Source organism: Euleptes europaea, chromosome 5 (assembly GCF_029931775.1).
Source record: "Euleptes europaea isolate rEulEur1 chromosome 5, rEulEur1.hap1, whole genome shotgun sequence".
Lineage (NCBI taxonomy): Eukaryota > Metazoa > Chordata > Lepidosauria > Squamata > Sphaerodactylidae > Euleptes > Euleptes europaea.
Window position 1 is genome coordinate 19,991,555 of NC_079316.1, and position 12,660 is coordinate 20,004,214.

Here is a 12,660-nt window from a genome sequence, read left to right on the forward strand (position 1 = left end):
CCTGGCTTTGGAATTAAAATTATTTTAAGCTTCCATGATGTTGGAAGCTGTTAAATCCTCTTTACATATCTTGTTTTCTGCCAGTTCAGAAAAATTAATCTCACTAGGCACAAAGAACCTCAATGCTTTCCAAGTTAAACAAGGAAACTTATGAATTGTTTATTTAAAAAACATATTTTGACTTAAGACTAGCACACAAAATCAGTCAGCAGAGCAACACACCCACATTCAGTGGATAAGCTATGTGCCAATTTACAATAAAAATTTAATTACAGGAGAAAATGCATTATCATCTCATATTCTAGATACATCCTGTGACAGTCACTTCAGACAGACTTTGTGGAGAAATAGCTAATTTTAGTTCCTCCAGCAAAAACGCAGAAAGCGCCAAAAGTTCTTTTTTTAGGCAGCCTTACTACACTGCAGCCAGGAAGATACAGGAAAAGACCCCACCCAAAAGACTGCAGGATACCTTCTCATTCTTTTAGGATCCAGCTCTTGCCAGCAAGGCCCTTCCTCTCACCACCTGGTCATCAGGCTACCCCTCAACACAAATTTTCACCTCCTTGGTATAGACTAGGCATAAAAAAAGTTTCCTACCTTAACGTTTGGACATGAAAACACACAGAAGCAAGCAAGCAAAGAGGAATGATAGGTCTCTCCCTTATCTGGCAAGCGTGGAAGGACTGAAAGGATAAACCCCTGCTCCACAACAAGGACCTGCACACTCCTGGCTGTGCTCATTACTCCCAGGATACTAATTAGACACTCCAGCAAGGTTCCTGAACCAATAGGCAGGAGGTACAAGGAATTTCTAAAAAACTGTCCATGTAATTAACCAGTCTTAAAAGCAATGGTCAGGGCTAGTGTCAGCAGTCAGTGAGGTAGGGCACCTGCCAGGGCTGCCTGGGGGACCAATACTGCCGCCAACACCGCAAACTGCTGTTCTTGACAGGAGCAAATCAGAAACAACCCTTCTTTTTCTTCCCCATCCTTAGCAGAGCAGCAGCAAGGAAGACGGGGGCCACTGGCCTGCTCTGCTCTCCTTGGGGCTGCTGCTCCACAGAGGACCAGGGTGCTTCCCAGCAGCCTGCACCATGCTCCTTCCATTCCTTTTAGTCACAAGGAGATAAGTGGGCAGAGGCTCCCTCTCCCTCCCAGCGCACCAAGGCTTCCTTCCAACCCTCCTTCCCTCCCTCTCTCTACAGCCCACCAAGGCTTTCTCGCTCTCTTCTTATGAACGGTGCACCTCTCTCTCTCTGTGGCTCACCTGGAGCAATTTGGACAGGTGTGCCGAGCCTCCCCCTCCCCACACCCTCCCTTTCAGCGGTGGGCGGGAGCACTGAGGCCCCCGCTGGGAGCCGCCACCAACAGCCTGGTGTATTGGGGGTTACCCCCCCCATTTTTAAAAGCTGTCAGAATTTTTTGCAGACCTAGGGCACCCCCTAGGTCTGCAGAAACATCTGTTTGGGGTGCATGTGCCGCATATCTGTGGATTTCAGTATCCGCAGGCAGGGGGCACATGTGAGAATTAGATATAGATTGTATCATTAGTGCACTTAATGAGTAGTGGATTAGCTGCAACTCTCTATTGAATACACATCCAGGAGCAAAACTAGATTTACCACATGAAGAGCCTCCATTATTTCTGTGTGGGTGTTTATATATATAGTTTCTTATAATCAGATGCATAATTAATTTACTTATGAATTTCGCATCCCCAATCATTAGAAATATTCATTCCTGAATTAAGTCTGCCTAGTAAATTTTTGGATGTGCTGTCACCTCATGGGTCAGTAATGACCTGGTGTTTGCACAGGGGACTACCTTTACCTTTTTAAATTAAGACAGAATTCCTTCCTTTTCAGTGTATCCACATTTGAGTGACAGACAATTAAGGATCTACACCCAATAATGAAGAGGCCAGCTAACGCAGATAAGCAATAGAAATGAGCTCCACACAATAAAAAGTAGTGTGTTTCGATCCAGACACATTAAGAACACAAGCAAGTTTTTCTGCAGCCAAAACAAAACAACCACTGTACAAGTCTGAAAAATACAAAAGAAAAATAGGCAGGTCCTCTTAAGCATGCCTGAGGAGATTTAGTGCCTATAATCCTTCTGCTTAATAAAGTGCAGTAATGGGGGTTTACTTTTTGTAACAATGCTTCTAGGTGTGCCAAAGTAGAAAAGAAAAGCTGCCTGCTCTATCTCACCGTCATCTGCACAAGATCCTTCCTCTCAGAATAAAAGCAGCAAGAAGAGTAATCAGATCTTAAATACCCTTCTACTCCACCCAATCTCATCATATCTCAAAAGCTAAAGCAGGATTAGCCTTGGTTAATACTTGAGGAAGAGACCACCAAGGAAGTCTAGGGTTGATATGCAGAGGCAGGCAATGGCAAACCACCTCTGAATGCCTCGCCTTAAAAACCCTACAGGATCACTGTAAGTTAGCCACACCTTGACATAAAAACCCACTGAGGACAACATTATTTAACCAGGATGTACAATAAAGACATTCATTACCCATCATCCAACAGCAGTAGACAACATATCATCTTGAGCAATTCTAGCCCAGCACATACCCCCCTCTTCAGCCTGTGGAAAGGTGAGGGTGGTAGCTCTGTTACAGTCTGTCGCAGCAAAACAAAATGGAGCTCCAGCACTTTAAGGACTAACAGACTTACTGAAGCATGAGTATCACAGGCAAACCTGTTGGTCCTTTAGATGCCATGAGACTCCTTTTTATTTTTTCCTTGAGTATATAATTAACCTCTGTTTAAAATAATTAAGATTCTCTCATAGCCAGAAAAAACCCCTGAACGTATTAAAGCAACGGCTGTGTGTACACAAAAGGGTCCAAAAACTCAGTTTTACCAAGTGCTTTCCCATCTCGATATGTGGATTCCCCAGTTTGCAGTCAGAGGGCTACATAAATATTTAGCTATGGGCTGAAGTTTGTGATCCTATAATAAAGAAACCTAAAAATGGAGCACTTATGTCATGTGATTTCCACACCTATTTGGTATTCTGAAGCAATATTAAAACTACCAGTGAACCATTAGGAATGGTGTACAAAGAACTTGTCTCATGGTTTTCCAACCCAGTAACTTTATTTGTATTGGTTGCCACCAGGAAAGCCAGGGTATAAACATTTTATCAATAGATTAGTAAAATGATCATGAACCCATCTCCTTCCGGGGGGGGGGAGAACAACTCCTAAACTCTGACACATTAGCAGCTGCGTGGGATAACTTTGACTTACTAGCTGGCACAAAGGGCAATTTTTCTACTATTAAAAGTTACAGGCGACTGCTAGAACCGAAAGCATCTATCAAAACTGAAACAAGAGAGACAAGCATAAATACTAAGAAAAATAAAAGACTTCCGCCAAGGTTAGGTAAAGTATCTGTTTGGTTTTTTTAAAAATGCATTTTCCATCTAAATCTGGAGATGCTAAACTACAGAATTTGGAATTACAAGTCCTGCAAAAAACCAAACAAGCAAGGAAAAAACTGGAATTCTGGGCTCTGTGAAGCACAATGCAATTCAAGCAAACATCAATAATCTCCAACTTTCTACACTCATGTTTGTTCAACTGGGGTATGGACATTCATGTGGTCCACAAGTGCTTTTTACAAACAGCACTCAAATCCCTATCATACTGATTTTGCTGTCTTGAAAATAGAACTCTCTCAGAATGGAGTCAAGGACTCTGAACCCCAACAGAAGGAGATGGACTCGGTTTCTTCTTCTTTGAAGGGCGAGAGCTAACAGAGCCACTGCTACCTGCAATCAACTATCTTCCACATTGTCCTCTGAGCATTAGCCAGAGAACATGCCCATTGGCTGCTGGGAATAAACAGCTCAGCCCTACAAGCTCTAATTGACTGAATGGCACCAAGGTCTACAAGATACAGTTGCCATGGTTGTTTCCGGTATAAAATTGAATTTTCCAATGCAAAGAAGTTTAGCAGAGAGAGAAAGACTATTTTGCAGCCACAGAAAACAACAGCAGAGCCAGTGTGGAGCAGCAGTTAAGAGTGTCGGACCATTACCTGGGGGACCTGGGTTTGAATCCCCACTCATGCCATGGAAGCTTGCTGGGTGTCCTTGGGCCAGTAACACGCTCTCAGCCTAACCTACCTCACAGGGTTGTTGTGAGGATAGAATGGAGGAGAGGAGAATTATGTACGCCCTCTTTGGTACTCATTGGGGAGAAAGGTGGGGTATAAATGAATTGAATACATAGATAAGATATTCAGAAGACACTTAATGTTGTGAACTGCTTATCTTTTTCTCTTTTATGGCAGCTCTGAAGTTCTTCCATGCCCCTTAGCACTCTCTTCAGATGGCCTCTATTTAGATGTTACTAGCAAAAAACAGAACCTTGATTACTCACTGTGAAGGTTCCTTCTACTCTGAGGATGGAGGGCATCTTGATCTTCGGGTGGTTCCTACCGGCTGCTCAGGGAAGCAGGACTAAAGTTCTACTTCCTTTCTCCTCGGTAGGACCACCTGATCCTCAGTTTTCCTCCTGCCTCTAGAAGTTACTAGCAAAAAACGTCCTTATTTGTTGTTTCCAGTGTAAGGTCCTTTCCAATCAAGGACTGGACCTTGATGAGAATCTAGGTCAGTGTCCTGTGACTTGATGCCCTATGGATTCAGCTACCCTCTTAGACCTGACACTATAGACCACATATTTGCTTTTCAAGTGTAGTTAATAATGGGTTCATGGTATTATTTTGAGAGCGCAAGAGGACAGAAGGCTCCATGGGGCATATGTGACTTTGGATACGCACTTGAAAAAAGAATGTAGCGTGGTGTGTGTTGTCAAGGGAGGAGAGAACTTGAGGGTCTGTACATTTTTAAAAATCAAAATGTGGGTTCACAAGTTGCTCAAGTTTGAGGACTGCTGCTCTGCATTACAAATCTCGATTCCATAACTTCACAGATAACAAGATGATACAGAGGAAACAGCCCTAAGAGGAGAAGCAGAGGTATTGTGCGGGACATAATAGTAATTCATGAAATAATTCTGCTAAAAATCAACTTACCTTCTTCATCAATCCATTTCATGGTGAAAAGCTGTTCATCATCAAAAGCGCACATGTCTCGAACTTCATTACACAGTCCCTCGAAGGAGATGGAAGGTTCAAAATACGTTATCATTATGTCCCTGGAAAGAGGACAGTGATTATACTATTAATTTTAGGGTTGCAGTTACCTTCACATTGCATCAACTCAATTTGCTTCCACCTGTCAATACAAATGCATGTACATTTGATTACTGGTGTGTTCAAATCATCATGTTGATTAAGTCTGCCTAGTATGTTAGGACCTGAACTATAGTAGCAATCCCACATGCTAGGCTAGCTGAAGGAATCGGCATCATATGTTCATGGTTGACATTACTACCTTAAGCCATTAAAGGAGCAATCTTACCCCCATCTTTGAGAAGAAATATTTCATAATCAAATTACTGTTGGTGAAAGGCCTCTTGAAATTATGCAGGATTTTCTGTTTAACAAAAGATGTACTCTTTAATCAAGCGTGCAATGTCCAGCACGTTTTGAACAGAGTGTCCTACAAATTAGTGGCTTCATACAGTTCATATTCACTGTCATAACCAATATTCAAATGTCGCTATTTCAGTGCAATGGCAAAAAGTGGAAGAGGAACACAACGCAGCAAATACTAAACTTTCATATTTTATGATCCTTCGTATTAGAAGCATGAGAAGGTAACAAGATATTTCTGTGTTCACGATACAGGTCCAGAAAAGCTGTTGAAAATATCAGTTCAGAGCATACTATCTAAGTGGCAAAGATTAGATGCAATAAGACATGAACAACACGGGACCAAAAGATATAGGGCGGGGGGGGGGGGACTAAGGGAGAGAGTTTCAAAGGATCAGAAACAGAAAGCAAATGTATGAAGTCCAGCCTGTTCCAATGGATAACCAGGGGGGAAATGCAAGGCTGAGCAGAGAAGAAGTTATTTCAGCATAGTAGCCTATTCGGTTAAACTAGATAAGCTTCAGATGGCGGCAACTATCTATAGAGACTGCAGAAATATATGCAGCCCTAGCAACATATAGCAGAGCCATTAAACCTTAGTCTTGTTTTGTACACTAACAGTGTATTCCTACGTTTTGTACAGTAACAGTGCACTCCACTCATTTCAATGGGCTTAGACTGGAGTAACTTTCCTTAGGAATGCACTGTAACTGGTAATTAAGGCTGTCAAGTAATTTGACTTTGTAAAAGTATACATTAGAAAAAGAGGCTTTCTTTGCATCCTTGAAGGAAATTTTACAGCTTGTTCTCCTTTTGGAAGCTGGAATTGTTCTTTGAGCCAAGAAGCACATCATTCTAGTTCCATTCCTGTACTTGGCATTCTCATTTACTGAAGGTCACTTACTTGTGGTCACCACAGCTGCAGAGCACTCTACAAAAACATGTATCAAAAAAGAACATTTTCCCTGGAGAGAAAACTGTCACTGCCTCATTGGAAGGCCTGGGTCAAGGTGAGGGCTGCCTGTGGACTGATTATATGAATTTTTTTTGACTGGCCAATCTGTATTTGCAAGCGGCTGAATATTTAGCATAGAATTCAGGGGAAAAAATCCAGTGTTTATAGGGTTGCCAACCTCAAGGTACTAGCTGGTGATCTCCTGCTATTACAACTGATCTCCAGCCAATAGAGATCAGTTCACCTGAAGAAAATGGCTGCTTTGGCAATTGGACTATGGCATTGAAGACTCTCCCCTCCCCAAACCATGCCCTCCTCAGGCTCTGCCCAAAAAACCTCCCGCCGGTGGTGAAGAAGGACCTGGCAACACTAAGTGTTTATGATGTGGTTTTGTTTTGAATAGCCTAACATTAGTAATAACTGTATTTCAATATTTCACAGCATACCCATTTTGTACTACTACTGCTCTCTTAAAGATTTTCTTATACAACATCAAAATGTGTCCAAATAATACCACAAAATGCATTTTATACTTTTCCCCTTTAAATATAAACATATGGGGGATCAGAAATCAAGTAACAGCAGTAGTTTGTAAGATGAGAAACTCAAGTGTGGTTTCTATGTGCTCTTCTACATCATTATTATGTGTCCACTTTCCACTCGGGAAAGAATACCTATTTGCACCCATTGTGGTAGAGTGGGTAGAATGTTGTCCTATGGCCAGGGAGACTTGGGTTCAAATTCCTACTTTCCATGAACCTGAAAGGATTAACATTGTTGTTGAGAGAGAATGACTTCAGTCTAGTTCACAGGGATGTTGTGAGAATAAAATAGAACAGGGGAGAAAAATTTAGGCTACCCTGAACTCCTTGGCAGAAGGGTGAGATAAAAATGCACAAATCCTTCATAGGCACTGAAGTGCAAAATTAAAGTTACAGAATTTGCAGTGCATTCCTGAGCAGCGCTGGCATCCGGGGGTAAAAGCTCTATAGGAGGCCGGGCAGGGCCCGTGCTGGCATCCGGGGGCCCTGTGCTGGAGCCCGGGCAATTTACGCCGGCGTTAGTAGCCTGCACATCGGTCTCTGCCTGCTGCCACGCCGCCTCGGGACACCGACGGGGCCTTCTGGCAGCATCCAAACACCTTTTAGGTGGTGTATCTTCCATGCAACCCTATGAGGGTTGCACGGATTTTTTTGTGCAGGGAGGAGGTTTCGGTGGGGCCAAACCTCCTTTGGAGGCAGCGCAGCCGCGTTGCCTCCTAAGCCCAGCGCAGGCACTCTGCTCAGGAATGCACTGTAAAACAGCACAAGTGTCAAGATTGTACAAACGCTCGATTTTGGTTAGTACTGAACTCTCATTATTTGTCAAAAACCTATCCGCAAAAGAGGACTGTGGTGAGCAGGAAATGAGATACTGCCACCCATCTAAAGTTGCCTATCCCAATTATTAAGCTTCAGCCACAGCAATGAAAAATAGTTAGAAACAAAAGCCTGTCCTATTTATGTCAGGCACTGATGCAGCAGCCTACTCATTCTAAATCCCAGCAAGCAGGTAATCTTTACATATGCAACAAGAATGCTAGTTTAAGCTCTCCAGTCCTTTAGTCAAGTTATTGTTTGTCTCTCTAATTAACAGCGCATTTCCAAAACAAGAAAAGGCAAGCTTCCATTATGCCTCCAAGGACAGGTTTGCAATATTCTCTCCTTTTGTAACAATTCTTCTGTTATGCAATTCCTCTAGGCCCAGAACAGGAGGAGTAGGATCCACCCCAAATCCTAATGCTTATGAGTTGCATACCATGCCAGAAAGTTCTGTGCAACTCAAAAGCGTACACTTGAATTTAATATGAGGTTATATTTGTAGTTATGTTTTAGTTCATGAAAATCTATCTCCTATTCTACCCCTTCCAGGGTGGATAAAATCAATTTTAAAAAATCAAAATAATCAGATTTTTTATTTAAATTGGATTTTTTTGATAAAATGATTTTTGAGGAAAAATCTATCTAAAGATAGTTTTCTATTTAAGAAACATTATAGTCCCAAGGTTATTAATCATAAAGTAAGGATTTGTTTTTAATTATGTAGCATGAGGCTGTATATCTATGCAATGGTGTTTTTTTTTTGGTAAATGAATTCCATTAATGCATTCACTATGTCATGCTCTTCCAGAGATTTCTGTAAGATTATTTTGGGCAGTTTTTCTATAGAGAAGATATTATCACAGATGCTTCATTTTGTAGTTCTAAAAACTGTGAATTTGTGTCTGCAGAGATAACACACCTCTTCTTCAAAGCAAAAATGTTATCAAATAAACATACAGAATTCAGAAAAAGGACTCAATCCAATTGTTCCTTTGCAAATCTATGTTCACAGAATCAACCCCTTACCTCTTAAATGCTAAGTTTCAAGAAGTTCAGTTAAATGCAGATTGATTGGAGTGGAATAGATCTGCACAAGGAGATAGGTGTGAGGAAGGAAGGATAAGCAGTAGTTAGGATAGTGAAACTTTTTGAGCAGAATTCTCCACAAGTCTTGGGATCTTTGTGTGTATAGCCCGAGGTTTATCATATTATTCTCTTCCTGGAGGAGAAAACCTATAATGGCAGCAGGCCATAAAACCCAGTTTGGGAATATTTGAATGAAGTTCTTCTACCTATGGGTACAGCAGGCATGTGTGCAAAATGCAAACACTGGAACAAACAAATGCAAGGCCTAGTGGCCCAAATGAAACATCATGAGAAGTGCTGTTTATGTAGAAAACCACGATTTAAATATAGTCTTCCTGACTAGTGATTTAAATCATGAAAATCTAGTCTTCCAGACTAATGATTTAGATCAAAGAAACCATGGATGGGATCAGCTCTTTTTAAACTTCTCCAGCACAAACCTTTCATTATTTTTCTACTTCTTTCTTATCCTCAAGACTGCATTCTCCTGGATTTAATAGAGTTCTGGGATTCCTGTCTCATTACCGGTGCTAATTTCTGAACGCCTACTACCCCTCTGCATATCACACCTAATCCAATCATGCTTGCTAATGTCAATTACTTGCTTTTGACATTTACGTTGCTAATTCACTCTTCTCTACTTAAGGATAGATGGACTCACATTCTAGCTGTATCTGAAGAATTGAGCTGTGGCTCATGAAAGCTCATACCCTGCCAGAAATTTTGTTAGTCTTTAAAGTGTTACTGGACTCTTGCTCTTTTCTACTGCTACAGACTAACATGGCTACCCATTGTGATTTATCCCTTCTACCTTCAATAAATTTAGGGGATATAGCGGAATACTACTGTCATAAACCTCAGTTAGCAAAATGAAGATCTATAGTGTTCTGTGCCAGAAAGTGTACAGGAGGTTACAAAGGTAGAGAATGTTGTAGTGGCAAGGCAGGTTGTAAAGTCTTCCAGTAAATGACCTTAGGAGGAGGGTGAGTGAGAGACTCTTAAATTTACAGTTGTTTCCCAGGCAAGTACGTGTTTTTATAATACAAAAAGCACATAGGCTTCTAGACCAGATATTTTGAATTATTCTAAAATGGCCTTTTGTTCTGAATCCAGAAATATACCCTTTTTATTTTATATAAAATTTAATTTTATTAAATTAGAGATCTTAAATGGAAAAAAAATGATTTTATAAAAATATTCTTAATTATTGTGTGGGCAAACTCCATTAAAGTCTTCTGCAAACCTGTCCTTACATCCCCTTGTGTTGTCTTAGAGACTGTATTAATTGGAAATATGTGAAAGGCCTTGTTTTACCTTTTTATAGCGCTTAGAGATGTAAGCACTTGCAGTATTTAAAGAACAGGTAAATATAAAGCTAAGGCTGAACATACACACATGAAACTGCCTTATACTGAATCAGACCACTGGCCCATCAAGGTCAGTATTGTCTTCTAAGACAGGTAGCAGCTCTCCAGGGTCTCGGGCAGGGGACTTTCACATCACCTGCTACCTGGTCCTTTCAACTGGAGATGCCAGGGATTGAACCTGGGACCTTGTACATGCAAAGTAGAGGCTTTTCCACTGAGCCATATCCTTTCCCCCCATAGGCTTTGCCTATAAATACTGCATAGAAGGGAAGAAATGCCACGTTTCCACATCACCTTCTTAATGTGGATACAAATTATCAAATCATATTAAGCTTTTCTTTCAGAAGAATAATCACACAATCAGGTGCCCAAGTATAATAGTGGCTTTTGTATTGTTTTAGGAAAATTGTGCTCTTTTGAACCTTGAAATGTTACAGAATCAAGCTTTGCTTTTGAAAGATGACACATCTCTTAGTGCCAAATGAGTTGTACAGAATGTGCTGTGTAAATACTTATGACTATTTTCAGTCCTACTGCACTTTATAAATTGCATTGTCACCTTTCTGGGTGAAAAGATGGAATTTGGAGTTCTCCTACCGCTGTAAGATCTTGGCTAGAGTTCAAGGTGTTTTTTATCGTTTGAGACATCTTAATTTTCCCTCTGCTGTACAGACATGACACTTTGCCTTATATGTTACGAAGTCATCAGCCCCAAATTCTTCCTATGCTTGGCAATAATTGTTCTTTATTATAGTGTATCATGCCTCAGTTCTTGTTGCATTATGTTCTAGTTCTGCAATCCGAGTCCCACTGCATTGTTTATTGGAAATCTTTGCTTTCTGACTGAGTTGCCCTTCATATTTTGTAATCTGCCTTCACTCTTAGTGGGAAAGGCAGGCTATAAAGATTAAAATAATAAATTATTGTTACCACTTATGATTATTATTTTGAGAGAACAGTGTCTCCCCCGGAACTGAAAATAGTGTCTCCCACGGAACTGAAAATAGACAAAATTCATGTATTTAGTTTGCACAATAATAGTTCATGATCTATTATGTCATTTACGCCGATTACCTTCAAAAGTAATTTTTAAATCCCAGTTAATTCTTTTCACATAGAAAAGCAAGCTTTAATGCAAAGTGTTTGGTAAAGCATCACTGGTCCAGTTAAAGAAGTTTAAACTGTAACATGTTCATATTATGACTGTTTTTAAAGAGACACTTAAAGGAAATTAAAACTAAAATACAAAATTTGACTTGTATAAAATATTTTCAATTTCAAAGTACATTTAAAAATCACAACTGCTTATGTTCTGGATTCTAAATGCTAGTTAATCAAAGTGACTCATAAAATATAGCCTTTGCTTCTTAAGTCAAGACGCATTTGGAGTGTTGTTTTTATTTCCTCATTAAATGAATAGCAATACTGTTTTAAAAGCACTGGGATGTTGCACAATAGTCAAATGTAAGCCAAACTGCTCCACCACAAAGAACTCCTATTGGAGAAGTAGAGCCAAGGTAAACTAAACACCAAACCGGGTGTGCAAACTGAAGCCGGAACACAGGCAGGTGCTGGAACACTGAACTTCAATCATCATCTGGTTTGCATTCAGTGAAAGTCACTCTACCACCTGATGAAATGGTTCAGGAATGTCACTATCCCATCGTGTAGTTAGCAAGGATTTGCAAGGTGTAATCAACCAGAACAGAAGCATCAGTGACGCTGAACAACAGGAATGAGTTTCTTGCCCTCTCCACATCTGGCAACCCAAGCCAAATTTACATCATTAAATTCTAGGACGAGCCAACACAGCTGGCCATGACAGCAAAACAATTTGGGAACACCTGTCTTACATAGGGGCAGTAGATTTCTTGCCCGCAGCATTTTGCCAAGAGCAGATCTTCAACTGAACACGGTATTCTAGGCGGAAGTTGTGGAACTTCCTCCTTCAAACAAGGCTTAGCAGACCTCTGGGAAGCCTGATTTCGATATATGCTCTCTAGTCTCAGTTTGGATTACAATTCGTAAAACTCCATCACCAACTTACTCCATACCAAAGTGTAAGGGAAGTTAACAAATCAAAAGGCAACAAAACTCATACATAAATTGCTAATTCACTAAAGTATCAGAATTCAAATCAATGGCTTACTGTTGGTCATTACATGCCACCTTTCTTCAGGAGAAGAGCTCCATAGCAAAAGTGTGCTAGGTGCTGAACAAGATGTGTGAAATCCCTCCCACGCAAATATTTAAGTGCAAAGAAATACTTTTCAGCCAGAATGGCAGCATAGAAAAGTCAAAAGGGGGGGGGAACAACAGCAAACTGGGGTATGTGATGATATTTGTTGTGACTAATTCCAGTTAACTAA

General features: G+C 40.6%; 1 protein-coding gene across 1 annotated transcript in view; it reads right to left on the reverse strand.

Moving 5' to 3' along the window:
• PRKCI (protein kinase C iota) overlaps window positions 1-12,660 on the reverse strand; it is a 42,483-nt gene that overhangs the window by 20,034 nt on the left and 9,789 nt on the right. Inside the window, exon 2 of the mRNA XM_056850589.1 lies at window positions 5,061-5,182. Within this exon, the coding sequence (XP_056706567.1) occupies window positions 5,061-5,182 (122 nt within the window). The remainder of the gene's footprint in view (window positions 1-5,060; window positions 5,183-12,660) is intronic.